General features: G+C 40.6%; 1 protein-coding gene across 2 annotated transcripts in view; it reads left to right on the top strand.

Annotated features, from left to right (window-relative positions):
• negr1 (neuronal growth regulator 1) overlaps window positions 1–26,924 on the top strand; it is a 374,065-nt gene that overhangs the window by 204,315 nt on the left and 142,826 nt on the right. For both annotated transcript variants that reach the window (XM_029677036.2, XM_029677035.2), the window contains exon 4: window positions 3,854–3,985. In XM_029677036.2, the coding sequence (XP_029532896.1) occupies window positions 3,854–3,985 (132 nt within the window). The remainder of the gene's footprint in view (window positions 1–3,853; window positions 3,986–26,924) is intronic.

The raw sequence follows: 26,924 nt of genomic DNA, 5'->3' as shown, positions 1-26,924 counted from the left end.
ACCCTCGTAAATATCCACTGGGCCAGCACAGGTGAAAAACCTTACCACTTACGAGATGGAAAAGCCAGCACAGGTGTAAAACATACTGCCTAACGAGGTGACGCCAATCTGTTAACAAACTAATATCCTATGTTTCTCAGAGTCTTGGCTGAACAAGGACATGGTAAATATAAATCTAACTCGTCGGTAGGACAGAACAGCAGCGTCGGTAAATCTCAGGGGGGTAGTGTGTGTCTCTCTCAACAGCTAGTGCTGTTGTTAACACTTCTTATGGTATAGGGGACGCTTGCGTCCCACTTGGCCAAAAGAGCCAGGGAAAATGCAGCGCGTCAAATTCAAATAATATGATATAAAAATCAAATTTTCATTCAATCACACATGTAAGATACTAAATTAAAGCTACACTCATTGTGAATCCAGCCAACATGTCAGATTTTAATTAAAAAGGCTTTTCGGCGAAAGCATAAGAAGCTATTATCTGATGATAGCACAACAGTAAACAAAGAGTAGCATATTTCAACCCTGCGGGCGCTACACAAAACACAGAAATAAAATAAAACATGAAACAAACCTTACTTTTGATGAGCTTTTTTTGTTGGCACTCCAATATGTCCCATAAACATCACAATTGGTCATTTTGTTTGATTAATTCCGTCCATATATATCCAAAATGTCAATTTATTTGGCGTGTTTGATCCAGATAATAACAGCTTCCAAATTGCGCAACATCACTACAAAATATCTCAAAGGTTGCCTATAAACTTTGCCAAATCATTTCAAACTACTTTTGTAATACAACTTTAGGTATTTTTTAACGTCAATAATCGATCAAATTGAAGACTGTTTTCAATAGAGGATGAGAGGAAACTAACGCTACTTTTAAAGTCTTGTGCACTCTCAACAGCGTTACCTTTTTCCAAGATGGCCGTACTTCTTCATTGCACAAAGGAATAACCTCAACCAAATTCCAAAGACGGGTGACATCCAGTGGAAGCGGAGAAATATTGTTTCCCAATGAGAACCCACTGAACAGACAGAGACCTCGGGGGTTTTGGGGTTTTGCCTGCTACATAAGTTCTGTTATACTCACAGACATGATTCAAACAGTTTTAGAAACTTCAGAGTGTTGTCTATCCAAATCTACTAATAATATGCATATCTTATATTCTTGGCACGAGTAGCAGAAAGTTGGAATTGGGCATGCTATTTATCCAAAAGTGAAAATGCTGCCCCCTATACCTTAAGAAGTTAACAAAGGTAGTCTTGAGGTCCTGCTCGCCTAAGTTAGAATAATTCATGATAAGCTGTAGACCATACTATTTGGTAACCATAGGGGCGACATGGAACTATATTCCACATCAAGTAACTCATGCAAGCAGTAAAATGAGAAAAATACAGATAAAAATACACTTTATTGAACAGCGGGGACTGTGAAGTAACACAAACACAGACACATGCATGCTCACACATGATAACAAAAACACGTACATGTGGATTTTGTGTTGTAGATATGTGGTAGTGGCCTGTGGGCACACACTTAATGTGTTGTGAAATGTGTTAATGTATTGTAATGTTTTTAAAATGTTGCTGGACACCAGGAAGAGTAGCTGCTGCCTTGGGGATCCAAAATAAATACAAATAGAAACATTTTCGTAGCTGTCTACTTACCACCACAAACCGATGCTGGCACTAAGATTGCACTCAACGTGCTGTATAGAGCCATTAGCAAACAAGAAAATACTCTCCCAGAGGCGGTGCTCCTAGTTGCCTAGGTGATTTTAACTAATTTCTACCAGCATGTAACCTGTGCAACTAGAGGTGAAAAACTCTAGATCACCGTTACTCCACACACAGAGGCGCATACAAAGCTTTCATTCACCAACCATTTGGCCATAACCATAACTCTATCCTCCTGATTCCTGCTTACAAGCAAAAATTCAAACAGGAAGTACAAGTGATGGCCTCAGACTGGAATATGTTCCAGGTTTCATCCGATGGATTGAGGAGTTTCCCACATCAGTCACAGGCTTCATTAATAAGTGCATCGAAGACCTCATCCCCACAGTAACCATACATACATTACCGTTCAAAAGTTTGGGGTCACTTAGAAATGTCCTTGTTTTTGAAAGAAAATCACATTTTCTGTCTGTTAAAATAATATCAAATTGATTATAAATACAGTCTAGACATTGTTAATGTTGTAAATGACTATTGTAGCTGGAAACGGCTGATGGAATATCTACATAGGCGTACAGAGGTGTTCCAATGGCACGTTGTGTTAGCTAATCCAAGTTTATCATTTTAAAAGGCTCATTAGAAAACCCTTTTGCAATTATGTTAGCACAGCTGAAAACTGTTGTGTTGATTAAAGAAGCAATAGAACTTGCCTTCTTTAGACTAGTTGAGTATCTAGAGCGTCAGCATTTGTGGATTCGATTACAGGCTCAAAATGGCCAGAAACAAAGAAATGTATTCTGAAACTCATCAGTCTATATATATATATATACTGTAGGTTCAGAACTTTTGTGAAACAGCACATTTAAAAATATATAGCAAATATAAATCAAAACGGGATGGTCTTCAGAGATAGAAGGTAGGGATTGAGGGTAGCTGAAGGATGGGACTAAGTGCAAACAAAATATAACTATTGTAAAAATATACTGTGTCCGTAAAATGTATATAGTATGTACAAGCTGTAAGTAGAAGCCTAAGTGTTGTTTTCCATTAGTTTACTCCAATTAGGGGAGGGTTGGTAGGGTAGGGGAAAATAATAAAGGAAAATATATTTTTTAAAGATTCTGTTTGTGTGAATATATATATATATACACACACACACCCATTGGATTGGAAATCTATCTGCAATATGAAAGCTCATCTACCCCCTAAATAAAAAGGTTGATAGTCAGTGATGTGTTGTGTTGGATTTTCCCCCAAACATAACACTTTGTATTCCATACAAAAAGTACATTTATTTACACTTTTTTTTGCAGTACTACTTTTGTACCTTATTGCAAACAGGATGCATGTTTTGGAATATTTTTATTCTGTACAGGCTTCCTTCTATTCACTCTGTCGTTTCGGTTAGTATTGTGGAGTAACTACAATGTTGTTGATCCATCCTCAGTTTTCTCCTTTCACAGCCGTTAAACTCTGTAACTGTTTTAACCTTGGCCTCATGGTGCATTCCCTGGGTGGTTTCCTTCCTCTCCGGCAACTGAATTAGTAAGGACGCATGTATATTTGTTGTGACTGGGTTTATTGGTACACCATACAAAGTGTAATTAATAACTTCACCATGCTCAAAGGGATATTCAATGTCTGCTTTTTTCTACACTACTAATGCTGCCCTTCTTTGATAGCCACTGGAAAACCTCCTTTGTGGTCTTTGTGGTTGAATATGCGTTTTATATTTACTGCTTGACTGAGGGACCCTATAGATAATTTTATGTGTGGGTTACAGATAGTCATTCAAAAATCATTATTGCCCACCGAGTGAGTCCATGCAACTTAATATGTGACTTGTTAAGCACATTTTTACTCTTATTTAGGCTTTCAATAACAAAGGGCTTATTTATTGTTTTATTGATTTGTAAAAATGTATAAAAACATGATTCCACTTTGACATTGTGGGGTATTGTGTGTAGATCAGTGACACAATATCTCAATTTAGTCCATTTTAAATTCAGGCTGTAACACAACAAAATGTATAAAAAGTTAAGAGGTGTGAATACTTTCTCAAGGAGCTGTATATCATTGTACTAATTATTTTCCTGCATTTAGGGATTTGATGTTGAAGCACCTTGTATACTGTATCTTCCTGAATAGGAATATGTTTTTTCCCTCTTGTTTTTAGCCAGGAAGTATGACAGTGGAGAATATCTAAACATCACCGGTATCACGAGGGACCAAGCAGGGGACTATGAATGCAGTGCAATGAATGACATTGCCTCTCCTGACACCAAGACGGTGAAAGTCATAGTCAAATGTAAGTACATCTCTGTCCTTGCTACAATTTGGCTGCCAAAGCAGATTCTCATCTATATCAATGTGTACTGTTCATTGACAATGACCCAGATCTCTTTATGAGCCATCTAGTCAGATCGGCTGAAGTTTGAATGAAAGTCTTGGTTTGAAGTTTCTCAATATTTAACAAGATAATTCCCTTTTTGTCTCGTTGCTGAGGTGATTAATTCACGTTAAGGAAAGGTCTGGCTGTTTTTAAGGGCTATTCCATTATGCAGGTAATGAGTCTTTCAAAATGTGTGAAGAGACAGTAATGAGGACCCAGAGCATTAATGAATGATACTGGCTTTAGTCATCATGGTCACATGGAAATCAGCACTCCTATGTATGAGGTGGAAGGGTGCTTGACAATTATTACTCTTCCCATCCTCTTCTCTCTCGCTTTTAAGTCTCCCTCTCTGTTGATACCCTGTGCTGAATCATCCCACTGCTATAACCAGTCACAAGTGTGTGAGGAAAAAGGTGACGCCTAGTTTGTTTGATGCTAATCGGGTTGATTAAGGATTTCTCAGATTTCGATTAAGTTACTGTAATGATAATATATTCAGAAAAGTACACTGGGATGGTGATTTGAATGGTCCTGAATACAAAGTGATATGTTTGGGGCAAATAGTGATGGCAGTATCATGTTATGGGTATGCTTGTAATTGTTAAGGACTGGGGAGTTTTAAAGGATTAAAAGGTAACTGAATGGAGCTAAGCACAGGCGACATCCTAGAAGAAAACCTGGTTCAGTCTGCTGTCCACCAGACACTGAGAGATGAATTCACCTTTCAGCAGGACAATAACAGTTTTGTATTAAATCTAGTTAAGTTACAGTTTTGAATTAAATCTATTTGAAAATATATGGCAAGACCTGGAAATGGTTGTCAAGCAATGATCAACAACCAATTTGATAGAGCTTGAAGAATTCTGAAAAGAATAATGGGCAAATGGTGCACAATCCAGGTGTGGAAAGCTCTTAGAGACTCACCCAGAAAGACTGTATTCGATGCCAAAAGTGTTTCTACAAAGTAGTGACTCAAGGATGTGAATACTTATGTAAATGAGATATTTAATTTGATCATTTTCCCCTGGTGGCACTGGTCCCACTAAGTTTTTCAGTTGGTGGCACCAGCCCATGATTTGGTTGCCTGAATACTGTAATTCAAGTGCTTTATTATAAAGTGTAATAGACTACTGAGATGCTATTCAATAAATAAGTTGTTCATCTTTTCATGTTCTAAATATTTGAATGTGCAACCTAATTCAGTGATTGTCATGCATTTTGGGTTGACAATTATTGTTGTTATATTTAATGTGTTAAAATACGGCTCCAGAATTTTCTGTATTTTTTTTCAATAGAGATTACTTTGCCTGCATCTTTATGTGCACTATTATCATAGGCTAATACTGTGTGTCAAAACACGTTAGTTAGATCGCCAAATCTAAATATAATACCCAATGCTACGTAGTAGCCATGTAGCCACATATACTTGTAGACAGACCTAAGTATATGTACATGTGTGTGACTGGTGAAAGCTGCTCGGTGTGAATGTGTGTAGGGGAATGAAAATGGGAACGTAAGACAAGTTGCTGAGGTGAAAAACATTAGTGGGAGGAAACTCCACACGATTCAAGGTTGCTGCGTTCATGTTAGGGGAACATAGCATAAGTGAAACGTTGGTGCAACTCCATAAGATTCAAGAGATTACATGTTACGGCAGGAAACCCATTGTGGGTGGTAACTGTAATAAAGCCTATATTTTATCCCATGATACCCATTGAGGGCGGTAACTGTAGATGACAGGGTAGCTTTATTCACATGAGGGTAATTTAGTGAAACAAGGTAGCTTTATTCACTTCAGGGGAATTTAGTAAAACACAGTAGCTTTATTCACATCAGGGGAATTGAACTGAGTCCTGTGCAACTCAATACGATTCAAGGTTGCTGTGTTCGCAACATAGCGGGAGTGAAACTTAGGTGCAATTCCATACAGTGGTTCCTGCTTTAAAAGTTGTGAGCTTGAGCCGCGGGACTTAGAGGTACCCAGCATCACGGCTTCATTGCTCCAGAACACCACAAGGGGGAGTTAGAGCACTCATTATGCATTTGGGTCCCAAGGTTTTTATATGACCAATCATATCGAGTGGTTCCAATGATGAATTTGATGTGAGCCACCCGTCCCTGGGTGAAGATGGCTGGCGGACCAAATGTAAGTAGTTATAACGAGTCAAGAAAAAAAAAATGTACAATTGAGAGGAATAGGTTAGTTAATGTAGAGACAAACATTTGTGCATATTTGTCATTAAGTTAATTTACGAATATCAATATTTAGCAAGTTAGCTAGTGTTATGACAGGAGAATTCGTGTTTGATGTTTTAGGGACTACTGAGAACCAGCAAACCAGACTGTCGTCTTGTGAAACAGTGGATGTAAAGAATCAAATTGCAAATTGAATGTACAATTGTAAGCTTGCCTTGAAATGCAGCTGAAGTAACATAGCTAGCTAGCTAACTATTTACTTGCTTATTGTGTAGTGGAGGATAAAAATAACGGTATGTCTATGGATGTGTAGCCGATCTAACACGTTAGGATCTAAACTAATATTGATACCAATCTATGAACTTCGGCTATCGTTGTATCATCTTCAAGTCTGAATGAAGCCCATTGATAGAGTAGAATATAATAACTGTATTATGCCAAGGATGCAAGTCCTATAAACATGTACTGTCGTTATTCCCACATTGTAGCCTGTACATTGAATTGTATTTACTGATCATGTACTCTTCCTTGGCAAATACATGTGAGTTCAGGTATGAATCTCTGATATGACTGAAAAATAATGTCTAACTCTATTATTTGAATGATGCTGTGTCTGCATGTACGTATTACAATTATACACTTCAACAGTGTTTACCACTCCTGCTCCTGGGTCATCAATGATTACATATTGTAACTATGCAATAGACTAGAAACATTTAATTAAAGGATGATTTGTAATTCATATATACAGAAAAAAATATGCATATCTAACTCCCTTCATCGGCATTAATCTGAGGACACAGGATAGTATTTCAATGAGATACTTAATTTCAACCAGTGGAGAATGTTAAACGCTTTATTGAAAGAAGTTCATTATCCAGATGTTATAAATACATAATACATGCATTATCATTATGATAATTGTATATTATAAATATAAAACGAGGAAGAAAGATGAGTTGGGGAAAGAGGTGTAGAAGAAAGAAAGGGAAAGAGATAAAAACACCGGCAGACAGCATATGATTAATGAATTACAGTTCTACCCTAATATTCTCAGTTCATCACAATTGCGGTGTCTCCTAACCAGCCTTGGCCCCCAGTTGGCCCGAAGGTTATCTTAAGAGCGGGTGAGGTGGCGATGACGGTACTGGCTTCCTCTCACATCAAAACATACCTGCAGATGCGAGACAGATGGATAGAGAGAGATACTTTTTTTAAACAAGGCTTAATCATGCTAACACGGTCAGTCATCATAATCATCAGGAGGTGAAATGCGAAACTGACTTTTGATCATTACGACTACTGCATCTCTGTCTGTATTTCAATGGAATGCATCTCTTTAATAATACTTCCTGTTGACCCAAACAAGTGACCTCTCACCTATGATCATGCTGTGCTCTCTGTGTCAGCCAGTTCAGATGCGGGAGGGTGTCACCAAAACAGCTGATATAACCTAGAGAATTTATGGAGAAGGGGGAGAGGGATGAAGTGAAGGAGAGAGACTGTTATTGTGTGTGTGTGTGTGGTCTCACCTGGTGTCCACACTAAGTGGCTACAGAGTACTTTATGCTGAAAAACACGAGGACAAACAATAGAAGATAATGTCAATAGAAGATACTGTATGTGACGCAGACCCCTATCAGAGTGTACCTGAAACATTTAAATATAGAGGGCTATGTGTCTCAGCACTTGGTTATTGCCAGGCTAACCCCCAGGGAAATCATGACTTGGCAGCAACAGATAGTCCAGTGAAAATGGATGTGTTTATGTGGTGTAAATCTGAAAATTAGCAGCTGACATCTTAAGGGATTTTTAATTCATGAATGTGAGACAGGTTCCATGTACAACAAGACAGGCCGAGATGAAGAGAAAAAGAACACAGAACAGTTTAATTACCTCTGGTTATGGACACTTTTGCCAGCAATAAAGATTCCACGGCCTGTTCCTCGGATTGTGAACATCTGGCAATATCTACATTTTGACCCCTTGATCAGCTCGCTCTCTGAAAGTAAAGAAAATAACTTATTTTTTGTAGATATGAAAGCAATAACTGAGATATGACCGCTCAATCTAAAGCAGCAGATGTAATCAGGATACGTCAATACAGCACAGAAAGCTTAACACCTGACTGGTATTGTTGTTGTTCATTAGGTGATGGGAAATATGCAATGATACCTGCACCATCTACACGCTGCAAAGACTCCCTAACTCTTCATGACAGACATATTGTGTTCTTTCATCCTTCTGTCAAAAAAAGCAAACCATTACACTGTCATGAAATATGATTATATATCAACTATGAAACAAATATGACATGGCCTGCTTATGAGTTGCCATGAAAGAAAGTTAGATTAATTCAACTGAAAATTACGAGAACAGGCGTTCGTAGCCAAATGCTTTTGGTTAGCTTGAGAATAAAAATTGCATGATTTATTGTTCTACACTATGTATGTATGTAATATATTAGAATTGTTACGAATCCCTTTTGGCCCGACAGTCTAGGTGGGGTGGGGAGGGGGGGGGGGGGGTAATGAGACCCGTAACATAACTCATGCAAATTCTAATAGTGACAAAGTAAAAGTGATTACGAAATAACTACGACAACTGAAATCTACCGTCAAACTCAAGGTTTATTTGTAAACACACGGTAATGGGGGGGGGGGGGGGGGGGGGAGCAGGAAAGGGGCTGAGCTGGACCCAAGGAAAGAAACAATAAGTATTCAAAAAAAAACTAAGCTAGACTAGCCTACTTTAACAGCTAACTAACCAAAAATACAGTGGGTGGTCCGCCCAGTTCTAACTAGTGTATTTAACAAAGTCTACCTACGGGTAGTGTATGCCCATGGGCGACTTGTCTTGGTTTCCCCTTTTCCCACCAGCAAGCAAACACAAACACCATAACCAAAAACAATACTCACAGGTGATGACAAAGTGCTATGGAGGAGCTCAAACAAAAGAGTGGTTAATACACAAAGAGCGAGTGACCTACAGACATGGCATTTACAAAGAGATTGAGCTCCAGAGCAAACTACTGACAGGGTTTTTAAACCAAGGGAAAGGAACTGTGATTGGGTAGGAAACAGGAGGAGGTGTGTCTTCTGATTGATGATTGGATTGGTGACTGATTGGGGAGTGATGATTTTCACCTGTGAGGGGAGAAGGAGAGAAAAGAACACAGGATACACACACACACACAGACACAGGATACCTGTATCCGTAACAGAATGTTATGAGCCGACACTGAATCGTAGGAGCTAACTACTAGCTATGTAAAAGTTGGACGGAAGAGCGCCCAGTACTGCTTAACTGAGATGCCATCATCACACAGTCCTTCTTCGTAGGTGTCCGCTATGACTTCCTTTGTGTCGGAAAAAAGTTGCTTTTAGAACAATTTTTTTTGACTGAAAATAAATTACGTTTTGCTCTCGACAAAACGACACAAATGTACCTCCATAGCATTTAACAATTTGCCTGTGAATAACCACACGTTCATACAAACATGCTAATCAATGCAGAATTCTTGACGCACAACCAAAGATGCTGCCATATTCTGCCAGCACTCCCACAAACGAGCCACTCAGGTGCAGAATGATGACTTGTAGAAGAGGGAAAGGGACGAGATTGGAACAACAACAATTTGTTGCAAGTTGGGGAGGGAGGCTAATAACTGAACAATAGACTATTCAACCTTTACTAAATAATAGTCTAATAACAGAACATTTTTCTGAAAATGTAATGACTTGCCACAGAATTCTGCGGCAGCACACAAGGTGTGCCGCTGTATGACACGAGGAGGAACCACTGTACCATTCAAGGTCGCTGCGTTCACGTCAGGGGAACATAGCAGGAGTGAAACTTTGGTGCCACTCCATACAATATGATATGTGGCTCTCTTCACGCTTGGGAGCAGGAGTTAAACCTTTTGTAACTAGGGGGCAGTATTTTCATTTTTGGATAAAAAACGTTCCCGTTTGAAACTGGATATTTTGTCACGACAAGATGCTTGACTATGCATATAATTGACAGCTTTGGATAGAAAACACTCTGACGTTTCCAAAACTGCAAAGATATTGTCTGTGAGTGCAACAGAACTGATGTTACAGGCGAAACCCAGATACAAATCCAATCAGGAAGTGCCCCATATTTTGAAAGAGCTGCTTGCCAATGACTCCTTATATGATGGCTCCTGCAGAAAAAAAAATAAAAAAATAAATACAAATCTTGCGTTAAGTACAGAAGTAGCCATTTTTCCAATTGCTTCTTATGAGAAACCAATTGTCCCGGTGGATATTTTATCGAATAGATATTTGAAAAACACCTTGAGGATTGATTCTAAACAACGTTTGCCATGTTTCTGTCGATATTATGGAGGTAATTTGGAAAAAAGTTTGGCGTTGTAGTGACCGCATTTTCCGGTCGATTTCTCAGCCAAACGTGAAGAACAAACGGAGCTATTTCGCCTACAAAAATAATATTTTGGGAAAAAAGGAACATTTGCTATCTAACTGGGAGTCTCGTGAGTGAAAACACCCGAAGTTCTTCAAAGGTAAATTATTTAATTTGATTGCTTCTCTTATTTTCGTGAAAATGTTGCCTGCTGCCAGCAGGGCATAATGCTATGCTAGGCTATGATAAACTTACACAAATGCTTGTCTAGCGTTGGCTGTAAAGCATATTTTGAAAATCTGAGATGACAGTGTGATTAACCAGTTATGCATTAGGGGGCGCTATTACAATTTTGGGATGAAAAACGTTCCCGTTTTAAACAAGACATTTTGTCACGAAAAGATGCTCGACTATGCATATAATTAACAGCTTTGGAAAGAAAACACTCTGACGTTTCCAAAACTACAAAGATATTGTCTGTGAGTGCCACAGAACTGATGTTACAGCCGAAACCCAGATAAAAATCCAACCAGGAAATGCCGCATTTTTTTAAACTGCCTCATGCCAATGACTCCTTATATGGCTGTGAATGAGCTACGAATGAGGTTACGTTTTCCGCCTTTTCCCCAAGGTGTCTACAGCATTGTGACGTATTTTTAGGCATGTCCATTGAAGAATGGCTGTAAGGGACCATATAAAGCATGTGGTCACATGGTGTCTCCCGCAGAAAATCTCACATAAAATACTGAGGTAGCCATTTTTCCAATCGCTTCTTATGAGAAACCAATTGCCTCGACGGATATATTATCGAATATATATGTTAAAAACACCTTGAGGATGGATCCTAAACAATGTTTGCCGTGTTTCTGTCGATATTATGGAGCAAATTTTGAAAAAAGTTAAACTAGTTGCAGCATTTTTCGGTCGATTTCTCAGCCAAGCATGATGAAGAAAGGGAGCTTTTTCGCCTACAAAAATAATATTTTTGGAAAAAAGGAACATTTGCTACCTAACTGGGAGTCTCCTGAGTGAAAGCATCTGAAGTTCTTCAAAGGTAAATTATTTAATTTGGTTGCTTTTCTTATTTTCGTGAAAATGTTGCCTGCTGCCAGCAGAGCCTAGCATAGCATTATGCCATGATAAACTTACACAAATGCTTGTCTAGCGTTGGCTGTAACGCATATTTTGAAAATCTGAGATGACAGTGTTGTTAACAAAAGGCTAAGCTTATTATTGTTTGAATATATTTATTTAATTTCATTTGCGATTTTTTGTGTATTTATGTCCGCTGCGTTATGCTAATGCGTTTGAGGCTATGATTACGCTCCCGGATACGGGTTTGCTCATCGCAAAAGGCTAAGCTGTGTCTCAATATATTTAATTTATGATTTTCATGAATAGGATTTTTTTTTAGGGATATTTATGTCCGGTGCGTTATGCTAATTAGTTTGAGTCGATGATTACGCCCCCGCATGCGGAATGGGTAGTATCAAGACGACTTCTGTGAAATTCCTCATGATTATTGCACTTCCATGTGTTGCACTTGCATTCAGTAGCATCTATTAATTACATGATTATGCATAGTATTGACGTCAAACGGAAGAAGCAAGGACAAAGATGGTTCCTGATGTTGTGAGATTCTCTCTGGTGTTTTCAGAACAACTGGTACTGTGAAATTAGGATATCAGGATTCAAGGATGCTGTGAGATAAGGATAATGTCAGGACCTACTTAGTCATAGTAATTTTAACAGTAGAGCAAAGTATCTGTAATAGGTGTGTGTTGGTGGCAGGGAAGTCAGGTGCAGGAGAAAGAACATACCAACTGTCGCACACCAACATAATACATGCACATCACATACAATCAAACAATCTCCGACAAGGACATGAGGGGAAACAGAGGGTTAAATACACAACATGTAATTCATGGGATTGGAACAAGGTGTGAAGGAAGACAGGACACAACCAATGGAAAATTAAAATTGGATCAGTGATGGCTAGAAGGCCAGTGACGTCGACCGCCGAACACCGCCCGAACAAGGAGAGGGACCAACTCTCCTCGTTCGTGACAGTACCCGGACCCCCGAGGTCGGTGCTTGTCGGCAAGGCGCAGGGCGATCCGGATGGAACCAGGTGTGAAGGAAGACACCACAAAACCAATGGAAAATGAAAAATGGATCAGTGATGGCTAGAAGGCCGGTGACGTCGACCGCCAAACACCGCCCAAACAAGGAGAAGGACCGACTTCGGCGGAAGTCGTGAGAGTATCGAAATATATGGGAAAATGAATGACTGCAGTATTGCCGTTATAATTTTATTTACCTTTTTTTAACTAGGCAAGTCAGTTAAGAACAAATTCTTATTTTCAATGACGGCTTAGGAACAGTGAACTGCCTGTTCAGGGGCAGAACGACAGATTTGTATCTTGTCAGCTCAGGGATATGAACTTGCAACCTTTCGCTTACTAGTCCAACGCTCTAACCACTAGGCTATCCTGCCACCCATAATGAGTACATGACGCATCGAATGCTAAGGCGTAAACGTATGAAAGTGTGTATTCAAATTTGAAATATATGAAGTTCATTCCTTCTGCTGTACTATTAACCCTCCCAGTACCGAGATTCCAGCAATATTCAGCTTTTAATTTGTCTTACTTTCTTTTATCTGCAGGTCCAGCCCTTATATTTAGCCTCACAATGACATGTTTTACAACTACAATGCAAAACAATTTGACATAAACAGTATTCATGAGATTTATTGACAAATGAGGTCCACCAAAGCAAAAAAGAATGCTACAAATGAATGAATATGAATGCTATAATTGTTTGAAATGGATTGTTCACTGGAAAATGAATAAACAACTCATCAGTGACATCTGTGTGTGGAGTTTGGAGGTTGTGACAGCAACTATGGGAGCTTATTACAGTATTATAGACACTATTTCCAGGGATTTCCCATGATATTCTATGTAGAAGAACCCCTTACCTTCTAACGACTCTTGTGTAGCTTGTAAGCATCATAGAGCAAAACATGTGCGTATTCGTGAGAGCATCAGCTTTTCATAGATAGCTTTTAATAGTTTGTAGCTCAAACCATTCGGACTCTAAAAACATTTTGTATAAATGACCCAGGATCTGCCCTTGACTTACAAACACTGCTCTAGGTCAGCCCCCATTAATCACACAGACTAATGGCTGATATCTACGGATGCAGAATGCAGAATATAGGAATTGTCTCCATGAGTGCTTTGTAGATGAACACAGGAAAATGCTGCTCTCTCCTTACATACAAAGACGCCCAACCCACTTTTTGATACAGCATTACAAAACACAATGGTGAGTTTAACCATCACCAGTAATAAAAAAGGGCACAATGGAAAACAGCATCTCGTGGTTTATGTGTAGATGCTGCTGCATGCATATACTAGATACTCCATAGTCTAAAATAAACAAAAGTCATACATGTTTGTTTCTGTAAAAGAAACCAACCTTGAACTTCTTCACCAGCTCAGTGACGTTTTTTCATCAAGCCAGATACCAAGATATTTGTAGGAATGAACTTGTCATTAAAAATGCATTTCAATATGGGTTATGGGACCTAGAAAAAAGCATGCATTTTGTTTGCATTTAGTACTAACTTTAGTAATTCAAAATGAGAAATCAAATGTGAAAAGGCTTGGCCAACCGATGGAGCAATGGAATAAAACACTGCATCATCTGCATATAATTGAATGTCTTTTTTAACAGCATTAACAATATTATTTGAATAGATTGTAAACAGTAGGCCGAATATTGAACCTTGGGGCACCCCTTTATGTAACTTAGGGAAATTTGATTTGACCCCTTCTACCTTGATGGCCTGAGTTCTGTCATTGAGATAATGTAGCTGTAGTGGTGCTAGGTTTAGGTGTGAATACGGATTTATTAACATTTACAGATAGAAAATAACATAGTGGTTTGTTGATCAATGATTATATACTGATCAAAAATATAAACACAACATATAAAGTGTTTGTCCCATGTTTCATGAGCTGAAATAAAATATCTCCGAAATTTTCCATACACACAAAAAGCTTATTTCTCCTTTGTCAAAATAATTAATCCAAGAAGCCGATTAAACAGCATGATCATTACATAGGTGCACCTTGTGCTGAGGACAATAAAAGCCCACTCTAAAATGTGCAGTTTTGTCACACAACACAATGCCACAGACGTCTCAAGTTTTGAGACTTGGCATACAATTGGCACGATGACTGCAGGAATGTCCACCAAAGCTGTTGCTAGAGTATTTCATGTTCATTTATTTACCGTAAGCTGCCTCCAACGTCATTTTAGAGGATTTAGCAGTACGTCCAACCGGCCTCACAACCGCAGGCCACGTAACCACGCCAATCCCAGGACCTCCACATCTGGCGAGCGGTTTGTTGATGTCAACAGTGTGAACAGAGTGCCCCATGGTAGCGGTAGGGTTATGGTAAGGGCAGGCATAAGGTACGGGCAATGAACACAATTGCATTTTATCGATGGCAATTTGAATGCATAGGGATACTGTAACAAGATCCTGAGGCCCATTGTGCCATTCATCTGCCGCTATCTCCTAATTTTTCAGCTGGATAATGCACGGCCCCATGCTGCAAGGATCTCTACACAGTTCCTGTAAGCTGAAAATGTCCCAGTTCTTTCATGGCCTGCATAAACACCAGACGTGTCACTCATTGAGCATGTTTGGGATGCTCTGGATCGACGTGAACGACAGCGTGTTCCAGTTCCCACCTATATCCAGCAACTTCGCACAGCCATTGAAGAGGAGTGGAACAACATTCCACAGACCACAATCAACAGCGTGATCAACTATGCGAAGGAGATGTGTCGCTAAGTATGAGGCAAATGGTGATCACACCAGATACTGACTGGCTTTCTGATCCACACACCTAACTTTTTTAAATAAAGATATCTGTGATCTATAGATGCATATCTGTATTCCCAGTCATGTGAAATCCATAGATTAGGGGCGTCATTAATTTATTTCAATTGACTGATTTCCTTAACTCAGTAAGATCTTTGAAAAATGTTTTATAGTTTTTTATAGATTTATAGATTGCTACTATCCCCGCCCTTGTGGAGCTGTTTTCCACACCTTTGGAATATTTCCTGATATATACTTCCTACAAAAGTTCAATACAAAATGTGTATTACTGAGCCAGCAATGAGGGGCACTGCATCCTTAAGCAAAGACAGGTCCAAATTGTCAGCCCTTAATGAAGTCTTGGTGTCAATAGCTAATAAGGCAGAAAGAACTTATGTTTCTGTGAGTTGCCAAAGTAAAAACCCTGACTACCATTTCCCAAGTCACGTGAGGTTGACTGGTCATCCATCGAGGCAACTGGATGCTGTATGTGGGAAGAACAGTCAACTGACTGGCCAAGAGTATGACCACCATTTCTTTCAAATAGGAAACGAGCGGAGGTAAAATGCTGATTTTAAAAGCATCACAAATCTGAACTTTTTCAGTGTTGATGCAGGAGTCTAAAACAATTTGCTTAGGCAGGGAAGTAGAGGAATTACCCTGCTTCAGTGAATTAAAGTTTTTCCAGAATTTAGAGGGATCACTAACAGACTATCATAGCGCTAAGGAAGTCGTTTAATTTGTCCTGTTTCACCGAGGCAGTGCACCTATTGGTCAATTGCCTACATAGCTGTCAATCACCTAACTAGCCAGTTCGTCTAGCCTTGGCCCAGGCTTCAAATCAAATCAAATTGTATTTGTCACATACACATGGTTAGCAGATGTTAATGCGAGTGTAGTGAAATGCTTGTGCTTCTAGTTCCGACAATGCAGTAATAAACAATGAGTAATCTAACCTAACAATTTCACAACAACTACCTTATACACACACACAAGTGTAAAGGGATGAAGAATATGTACATAAAAATATATGAATGACTGATTGTACAGAACGGCATAGGCAAGATGCAGTAGATGGTATCTAGTACAGTATATACATATGAGATGAGTAATGTAGGGTATGTAAACATATAAAAGTGGCATTGTTTAAAGTGGCTAGTGATACATGTATTACATAAAGATGGCAAGATGCAGTATATGGTAGAGTACAGTATATACATATGAGATGAGTAAACATGTAAACATGATATAAAGTGGCATTGTTTAAAGTGGCTAGTGATACATTTTTTACATCAATTTTTCCATTATTAAAGTGGCTGGAGTTGAGTCAGTGTGTTGGCAGCAGCCACTCAATGTTAGTGGTGGCTGTTTAACAGTCTGATGGCCTTGAGATAGAAGCTGTTTTTCAGTCTCTCGGTCCCTGCTTTGATGCACCTATACAGACCCTCACCTTCTGGATGATAGCGGTGTCGTGACGTTTTATTAGTTAATGTGACGACTGTTGCTCATCGAATTTCTAATTACGTGATTAACTGAATCAAGACATTATTAACTCATTAACCTGGGGCACCATGGGAAAACTAGTTTTTATAGAGTTTCTATTTCCCAAATTAATTCAAAGAATATCAGAATATCGATTTTACAACAGCCGCTAATTAACCAGTTGCCTCGAACAGTCTCGTTCTGAACGTCGTATAGCCCGTGAATCTGCACGGACATTTACATTGACATTTAAGTCATTTAGCAGACGCTCTTATCCAGAGCGACTTACAAATTGGTGCGTTCACCTTAAGACATCCAGTGGAACAGCCACTTTACAATAGTGCATCTAAATCTTTTAAGGGGGGGGGGGGGGGTGAGAAGGATTACTTTATCCTATCCTAGGTATTCCTGAAAGAGGTGGGGTTTCAGGTGTCTCCGGAAGGTGGTGATTGACTCCGCTGTCCTGGCGTCGTGAGGGAGTTTGTTCCACCATTGGGGGGGCCAGAGCAGCGAACAGTTTTGACTGGGCTGCGCGGGAACTGTACTTCCTCAGTGGTAGGGAGGCGAGCAGGCCAGAGGTGGATGAACGCAGTGCCCTTGTTTGGGTGTAGGGCCTGATCAGAGCCTGGAGGTACTGAGGTGCCGTTCCCCTCACAGCTCCGTAGGCAAGCACCATGGTCTTGTAGCGGATGCGAGCTTCAACTGGAAGCCAGTGGAGAGAGCGGAGGAGCGGGGTGACGTGAGAGAACTTGGGAAGGTTGAACACCAGACGGGCTGCGGCGTTCTGGATGAGTTGTAGGGGTTTAATGGCACAGGCAGGGAGCCCAGCCAACAGCGAGTTGCAGTAATCCAGACGGGAGATGACAAGTGCCTGGATTAGGACCTGCGCTGCTTCCTGTGTGAGGCAGGGTCGTACTCTGCGGATGTTGTAGAGCATGAACCTGCAAGAACGGGCCACCGCCTTGATGTTAGTTGAGAACGACAGGGTGTTGTCCAGGATCACGCCAAGGTTCTTAGCGCTCTGGGAGGAGGACACAATTGAGTTGTCAACCGTAATGGCGAGATCATGGAATGGGCAGTCCTTCCCCGGGAGGAAGAGCAGCTCCGTCTTGCCGAGGTTCAGCTTGAGGTGGTGATCCGTCATCCACACTGATATGTCTGCCAGACATGCAGAGATGCGATTCGCCACCTGGTCGGACCCGGGTCCCACTAATGAATTCGTACCACACCAATCTTAGTTGAATATTTATTTACTAAAAAGCTAAAATGATGATTGATTAGAACTTAGTATAACGGGCCAACACACTATTGTGTTACCCACAATGGGAATTTCAAAAGAGGGAGAAAAAAATAAGTACATAAGAAAATTCTACATTTGGGTGAATTTGTCAGCTATGCTATTCTAACCCTTGCCTCAAACTGCCGCTCTTATGGGTCAGAATATAATGATGTAATGATGTAAGGCCTTCAGCTGTTTGATGACGTGCTACTCCGGCGCATCTCTCTGACCGTCTTGTCGGTGTCCTTTGTGGTTTAGGAGTTTGTTCCCTCACCCCTTTCTCTGGAAGGGGTCTTCTGAGGTCAGACAGCTCTGTAGCTCAGAGCTCACAGCATAGGAATGAAACCCTTTAGATACCACGATTCGATGGGAGATGGAGGCTAGGTGGTTAGACTTGAATTCACCCGCTTAGACACAACTACTCATCCGTAGCTTGGGTAGAAAATGATTTATTTGTCCTCAAACTTGCGTTGCGTTCTGGGTTTGTTTACTTTTTAAGACCCTGCTGCAGCTGGGGTCACGAAGTCTTGTCGTAAATTCTATACTCATCTCTCCTCCTCTGTTGGGTTTGGGAGATAATCTGTAGGGTTGTGTCCTCCTGTAACCTGACCTGATCAAGACAGTCATGACAGCGGGGTGAACAGGCAGTAGCTCGGGTGGTTGTTGTCCTTGATGATCTTTATGACCTTCCTGTGACATCGGGTGGTGTAGGTGTACTGGAGGGCAGGTAGTTTGCCCCCGGTGATGCGTTGTGCAGACCTCACTACCATCTGGAGAGCCTTACGGTTGTGGGCGGAGCAGTTGCCGTACCAGGCGGTGATGCAGCCTGGTTTGTGATGCAGCCTGGTTTGCTTTTGGTGACAAGCCAAATTTCTTCAGCCTCCTGAGGTTGAAGAGGCGCTGCTGCGCCTTCTTCACCACGCTGTCTGTGTCGGTGGACCAATTCAGTTTGTCCGTGATATGTATGCCGAGGAACTTAAAACTTACTACCCTCTCCACTATTGTCCCGTCGATGTGGATAGGGGGGTGCTCCCTCTGCTGTTTCCTGAAGTCCACGAGCATCTCCTTTGTTTTGTTGACGTTGAGTGTGAGGTTATTTTCCTGACACCACACTCAGAGGGCCCTCACCTCCTCCCTGTAGGCCGTCTCGTCGTTGTTGGTAATCAAGCCTACCACTGTAGTGTCGTCTGCAAACTCAATGATTGAGTTGGAGGCGTGCATGGCCACGCAGTCGTGGGAGTACAGGACAGGGCTCAGAACGCACCCTTGTGGGGCCCCAGTGTTGAGAATCAGCGAGGTGGAGATGTTGTTACCTACCCTCACCACCTGGGGGCGGCCCGTCAGGAAGTCCAGTACCCAGTTGCACAGGGCGGGGTCGAGACCCAGGGTTTCGAGCTTGATGACGAGTTTGGAGGGTATTAGGGTGTTAAATGCTGAGCTGTAGTCGATGAACAGCATTCTCACATAGATATTCCTCTTGTTCAGATGGGTTAGGGCAGTGTGCAGTGTGGTTGTGATTGCATCGTCTGTGGACCTATTGGGTTGGTAAGCAAATTGGAGTGGGTCTAGGGTGTCAGGTAGGGTGGAGGTGATATGGTCCTTGACTAGTCTCTCAAAGAACTTCATGATGACGGAGTGAGTGCTACGGGGCGGTAGTCATTTAGCTCAGTTACCTTAGCCTTCTTGGGAACAGGAACAATGGTGGCCCTCTTGAAGCAGGTGGGAACATCAGACTGGGATAAGGATTGATTGAATATGTCTGTAAACACACCAGCTGGTCTGCGCATGCTCTGAGGACCTGGCTGGGGATGCTGTCTGGGCCTGCAGCCTTGCGAGGGTTAACACGTTTAAATGTTTTACTCATGTCAGCTGCAGTGAAGGAGAGTCCGCAGGTTTTAGTAGCACTGTATTGTCCTCAAAGCGAGCAAAGAAGTTGTTTAGTCTGTCTGGGAGCAAGACATCCTGGTCTGCGACGGGGCTGGATTTCTTTTTGTAATCCGTGATTGACTGTAGACCCTGCCACATGCCTCTTGCGTCGCGTAAATTAGAATAACAATGATCCAGGGTTTTACCAGCCCTGGTAGCACAATCGATATGCTGATAGAATTTAGGGAGTCTTGTTTTCAGATTAGCCTTCTTAAAATCCCCAGCCACAATGAATGCAGCCTCAGGATATGTGGTTTCCAGTTTACATAGAGTCAAATAAAGTTTGTTCAGGGCCATTGATGTGTCTGCTTGAGGGGGAATATATGCGGCTGTGATTATAATCGAAAGAGAATTCTCTTGGTAGATAATATGGTTGACATTTGATTGTGAGGAATTCTAAATCAGGTGAACAGAAGGACTTAAGTTTCTGTATGTTGTTATGATCACACCACATCTCGTTAATCATAAGGCATACACCCCCTGCCCCTCTTCTTACCAGAAAGATGCTTGTTTCTGTCGGCGCGATGCATGAAGAAACCAGCTGGCTGTACCGACTCTGATAGCGTGCCTCGAGTGAGCCATGTTTTCGTGAAGCAAAGAACTTTACAGTCTCTTATGTCTCTCTGGAATGCTACCCTTGCTCAGATTTCATCAATCTTGTTGTCAAGAGACTGGACATTGGCGAGTAGTATGCTCGGGAGCGGTGCGCGATGTGCCCGTCTCCGGAGCCTGACCAGAAGACCGCTTCGTCTGCCTCTTTTACGGCGTCGTTGTTTTGGTTCGCCGGCTGGGATCCGCTCCATTATCCTGGGTGGTGGGCAAAATAGAGGATCCGCTTCGGGAAAGTCGTATTCCTGGTCGTAATGATGGTGAATTGACGTTACTCTTATATCAAGTAGTTCCTCCCGACTATGTAATAAAACCTAAGATTACCTGGGGTACCAATGTAAGAAATAACACGTAAAAAAAAAATACTACATAGTTTCCTAGGAACGCAAAGCGAAGCGGAGAGTACCATGAGAGTACTATGGATTAGTTCGGTTATTGACTCTGATTCGCTTGAAAGGGGCATGTTTATCAGCCAGGTAAAAATGGATGAGAAAAATGAAAGTGCCAAAACAGGGTCTTATATGCAGCTAGTAGAAAAAAACTCAGAATAATATACATCAAGGAACACCTAGGGTGAGAATTTGTTTTTATTTCTCTTCATAATTATATGAGGGTCAGAGTTTTTCAATTTGGTATTTCTAACGCAAGCAATAGGGCAGTGGTCGCTGATATTATTTGCAAAAACACGACTAGCCAAATACTTATGGGGATGGTTAGTTAGGATAAGGTCAATCAATGAGGAGTTTGCTAAGTTTTTTACATTCATCCGAGTGGGTTTCATTATCAGCGGAATCAAGTTGAACTCAAGCAGATATTCTTAAACTGATCTGATGCATTTGTAAGCCAATCAAGATTTAACGGGGATCCTAATCAAATCCCAAAATATTAAATACTAATATTAATCTAACAGTAAATGTATTGTCCCAAAAAAACATTCCAGTTGTAGCCTACCACCCAATGAGGCCTATGCAATTGCAATTTGCACGTTCCGTATCTCAAAGCCATATCAAATATCTAGGTTGTAAAATATTAGTTGCAATTGAGAGTTGAGAAAAAAAAATATTATACCTACAGAAAGTGGAGGACCTCCTCTCTTGTGACAACAGGAAAGTTGTGTCTTCTCCACAATTGGATTTTGAAATGCTGTACAATCTGAACACTTTTCTCCCGGAGCATTTTTGTTCTCCGGGAAAAGAGAGAGAGAGTGTCTCACTCAACACAGCAGCAGGCCCCAGTGAAACTGGCACAGGGGCAGGCTGACACTTTTATTATCATGAGTATAATGTACTTCACTGTTTGACCATAACATGTTTTTAGCCTCCTAAAAAAATAGGAAGTTTTGAGTGACTTGACCATATAGAATGACCAGCAAGCACTGATACAACCAATTCAAAATGTAACTTGCACAGCCAAGTCAAAGGGTCACAAAATGTGACTTAATGGTCTGGAGCCATGGATGGGTCTTCTGTTTTGACTCTCTTCTAATAATTACTGTATGAGAATTGTTTTTATAAGTGACCTACAGTATAATGGGCTAGGTGGCAGGTCTCAAAGAGCTGCAGTTTAAGCTGCGTGTAATTTATTCTGTTTATCCACTGCCTGACAATCCACTTCCATCCCCTCCGGAATGAGAATGGCGCCATAGGGGATAGCTGCTGTTTTATGGGCTCCTAAACAATTGTGCTTTCCCAGTGGCACGAGCCAACCAGACAAGCTAAAATATTTCTATGTGCGCTTTGAGACAAGCAACACTGAAGCATGAATTAGAGCACCAGCTGTTCCGGATGACTGTGTGATCACGCTCTCCGTAGCCAATGTGAGTAAGACCTTTAAACATTTTTCTTAACTGCATTGTTGGTTAAGGGCTTGAAAGCATGTGAAAATACTTGATTACTAGCAGGTGGTTATGGTAAGGGTAAGGTTAAGTTTAGGCATGATAGGGTGTGGCTAAGGTAAGGTTAGAAATGAAAAACATGCCAAAAGAAAACATCTGGATTCTAACTGCTGCCGCAGATTACATACTGTTCATCCTGGGTGTTATGCCTTCTGCCACCTTCACCTTCCAACCTCCCTTCCCAATTCCTGTTATGACCCTTTGCCTCATTTCCACTCACCAACAATGTGTTCAAAGACACATGAACTGACCCTCCCATACAATTGTTCAACTGTAAATGACTGGGCTGGGAATGGAAAGCATAGGAATTTAGTTGCTAATGACTTGTTGCGTACCTCCTCCATGTCATTAGTACTGTAGGTCTATGTAATCATAACCAGGCTGCTGGGTTTGCATATGTAAAGAGGGCTCTTGAAGATAACAAAAATCTGCATTTAAGCGTGTGCATGTATGTGTCTGAATTATATATTTGTGTGTGTGAATCCTCATACTGGGTAGATTGTGACAAATAGGCTCATTTGCAAAAGATAAGGCCTCAATGAATGGATTGAAGTTTCATTGGATCCGCAGATACCACAATAGGCTGAGGGGAGGGCTAACTGGTGGGCACGCTGCCTTTCAACGACTCTGGCTTAACTCAGCCTCTGTGGGACAAGAGATGAGTTTGGGCCCAATCCATCCTTCAGGCCACACTCACACATCCCCATATAATCATAGAGCAGACTGTCACTTGGGAATTCAGGAGAGGACAGACATGCCACATTTGGAATTAGAATAAAGGTATTACCCCTGTCAACATCTCTGGGAAGAAAGGATGATGAAATGATGACAAGAAAGCAAGACTGCGAGAGCAATCTAATCTGCTGACATGCATTTGCTTGTTAAATAAAGGTTATTCTCATTTGCCAATGGGCACAATTGTGGCTGAAGGAGTGACTCAACCTCATAAGAGTCCATAAGAGAGTTCTGCAAGGTATTATTTTGACTGTGTCACAGCCACAGATTGGGGAATTTTCAAGACTTTCAGTAAAGTACTTTCAGTTTTGTTCACACTATTTTGACAGTCAATTGACCACAGCCATACCCATGTCATAATGTCATAACAGCTGACATAACCTGTCATAATATGGTCATAACACTGTACTGTCACATATATTTAGACATGTTGCATTATTTTATGGCTCATTATGACACCTACATAAAAGTGTCAAAACCCACAAAATCTACTACACAAGGCAAAACATTCCATTACATCGTAACATTTTCGGAAATGTACCATATTAAATGATCATTGTAATTGCGCACACATTGATGTCAGACATGCAACCTACCCCAATGCTCTGTTGCTGATGACTGGGATGAATGCAGGAGCAGACAAGACACCCTCTTTTTTTACCTTTGACTTACATAAGAGCATGTGCATGAAAGGCCTATCTGGCTTATATGAATATGATGGCCATAATGCTTCTTAAAAGTGTCATAAAGTGTATTTTCTTAGCCCAAGTAAAGTGACACAGTAGGCTGGTGTCATAACCAGCCATAAAATATCGCAGTATATAACACAACAGCTGTAAATATGTGTCATGACAGTGTTATGACCATATTAAGACAGGTTATAACAAGTTATGGCCGCTGTTATGACATAATGACATGGTTATGACCGTGGCATAACATGTTATGACACTGGGTGTCAAAGTAAAATGTCAAGTAAAATGTCACGGTAATCAAAATTACCTACAGGAAGGATACATTTCCTTTTCTAGAAGTTTTCTAGAAGTGTATATAACAAATACAATTACTATTGAATTTCAGTTTTGTATAATCCCACTGTTTTGCTTTTATTTGTTAACTATAATACAGATGAAGTGAATGACACTGACATTTCAAGGGTAAGCAGTATAATTAAATACATGCCCAAATAATCTCATTCCCCTTTAAAAAATAATTACAGCTTTTAGGTAAGAGCACAGTTGACCTCCGGGCTAATTGCAGATTAGGGCCGCTAATTAAAATAAGCAAACCAAAGTAATGAAAACAAAATTAAGCTCCGGCATGTTTGGAGTTTTAATGTTTTGTGTGCCATTTGGCGTAACATTATCTAATGTGTAAAAGGCTGGCACTTCAGATTTTATAGGTGTTTGGCTAAAAATGGCCTAATCCACAATAACCAATTTTGAATCCGGAATAACCAACTCTGACTAAAAACTCAAATGCAGAAGATGTTTTCTAGACCTGTGTTGAGGGGAGATTTTGAATCAAATAAAATTATTGTACCAAAAGTATAACGTTTAATCACCATTTTTTTTTTAATAGTCAGTAAATCAAGAACAGTATCAATAAAGGCTGTATTAATTATCTTATGAATTGCTAACTCTGCATGAGTTAATGCAAGTACATGCCCTCCAATAATTTACCAAGCAGACCTCAATTCTGACAGCCATTGAGAAGGTCATCATTATATCAGATTGCCTGAAAAGCCCCACTTGGCTAAATTATATTTCTGCAATGATTGGACGTGATGAAAAGTGATCTCTGACCCACTTTTCAAATTTACATATTCATATTCGCTGCCGGTGTGGGTGTGATTGGCTGAAATCTCTGAGCACAGATTGATTCAAAGCCATAAAGATCACGTCTAACTTCGACGCACAGAGAGATAAATAGGCAGGAAAGAGCCATGGAAATGCCTCTGCTCGAGATAAAAAGCAATTGAGTCATTAATTAAGGAATTGCCCTCATTGTTGCAGCATGAATTAAGAGCTTTTATCTGAAGTTGAAACTGAAAGCTATAAACAGGTACAATACCCACATTGCTCATGTTTTACTGTTTCAAGTATTGTGATGAGATTTACTTGAATAACCCTCTGTAAAACTGCAAATTGAGACACTTCTTCGAGCTGTCAGTGCATTGCTGCTCCTTGAATCATATTGATTCATAATGAATCATATTGATTCCCAAAAGGTGTGCAAACACCAATAAAATAATACCACCTACTTGTTTTGATTTGACAGTTGCTTAAAACTTTGTACTACATTTCAAAAGTACACACACACACACCCACAGACTGAGTGACATGTCTCGGAGCGCTGTTTGTCTTTCATGAACTCAACATGTCTACCAACGCTCTAACCACTGGCAGTTTCCAAACGCAGCAGATGTTTCGTTTTTACCTTCCATCCATACAATATTCAAATGCTGCCACTAGACAAATCATGGGAAATAAATATATGAAAGAAGACAGATTATGTGATGTCATGTTGCCAGTGCAGATGCTTATTATGTTGGTGCAGAACCAATGTGTTTTTGTTGTTTTAATTATTACAATTTTGTTAATTCTCTTTTAAACTTCTAGTTGCCCCACATTATGAAATCAATGTGCGGATTATGTAATAGCCAAATGGCCAAGCAAATTATGGCAAACCAATCACCCTCAACACCCTCTTGGAACTGTGATTGTCTTGCCTTTCAAATCCACATTCACAATCTGTCATTAAAAGGTCAACCATACAGCTTAACCCACATGGAAAATATATTTGTATAGTAATCACTGTGAGATGCACATGTCATCAAGAAAGACAAGTTGCCCAAAAGGTAGGGGGCAACTTCATATTAGGAAAAATAGAAATGTTGAGTTTTGAAAGCACTGTTAGCCAACATAACTCAAGGTTACTTTGATAAAACTGGTTCTCTGATAATATGATGAAAATGTGTCACAAATGCAGTGATACATCTCACTCATAGTAACCTCGAGTTGTCTTTCAAATACTCAATGTATCAAAATGGATTATGGCCAACTCACGTATCGCAGACATGCTCTCTGAAGCCAGGGTCGTCCCAACAGTATCATCCCTCAGAGGCTCCTACACTGAGGACAGTAGGCGCCAACAAAAGTGAAGTGACATCCAGTCGGTAAAACCTGAAATGTATGAGGGGTAGCCCAACATGCCGCATCACAAATCTCTTGTAAACAGAGTTCTTTGAACAGTGCCAAAGAGGTAGCCTAGTGGAATGAGCCCTCAGCCCCTCCGGGGACTGTAAACCCTTGCTATTATAAGGTAATATAATAGCCTCCATTACCCAATGGGATAGTCCTTGCAAGGGGGGCGCCCGAGAGACGAAGAGTTGGTCACTCTTGCGTAATGCTCTCTATCCAAGTAAATGCGCAAAGCGTGTACT

The sequence above is a fragment of the Oncorhynchus nerka genome, linkage group LG13 (assembly GCF_034236695.1).
Source record: "Oncorhynchus nerka isolate Pitt River linkage group LG13, Oner_Uvic_2.0, whole genome shotgun sequence".
NCBI lineage: Eukaryota > Metazoa > Chordata > Actinopteri > Salmoniformes > Salmonidae > Oncorhynchus > Oncorhynchus nerka.
This window is presented reverse-complemented; position numbering and strand designations above follow the sequence as displayed.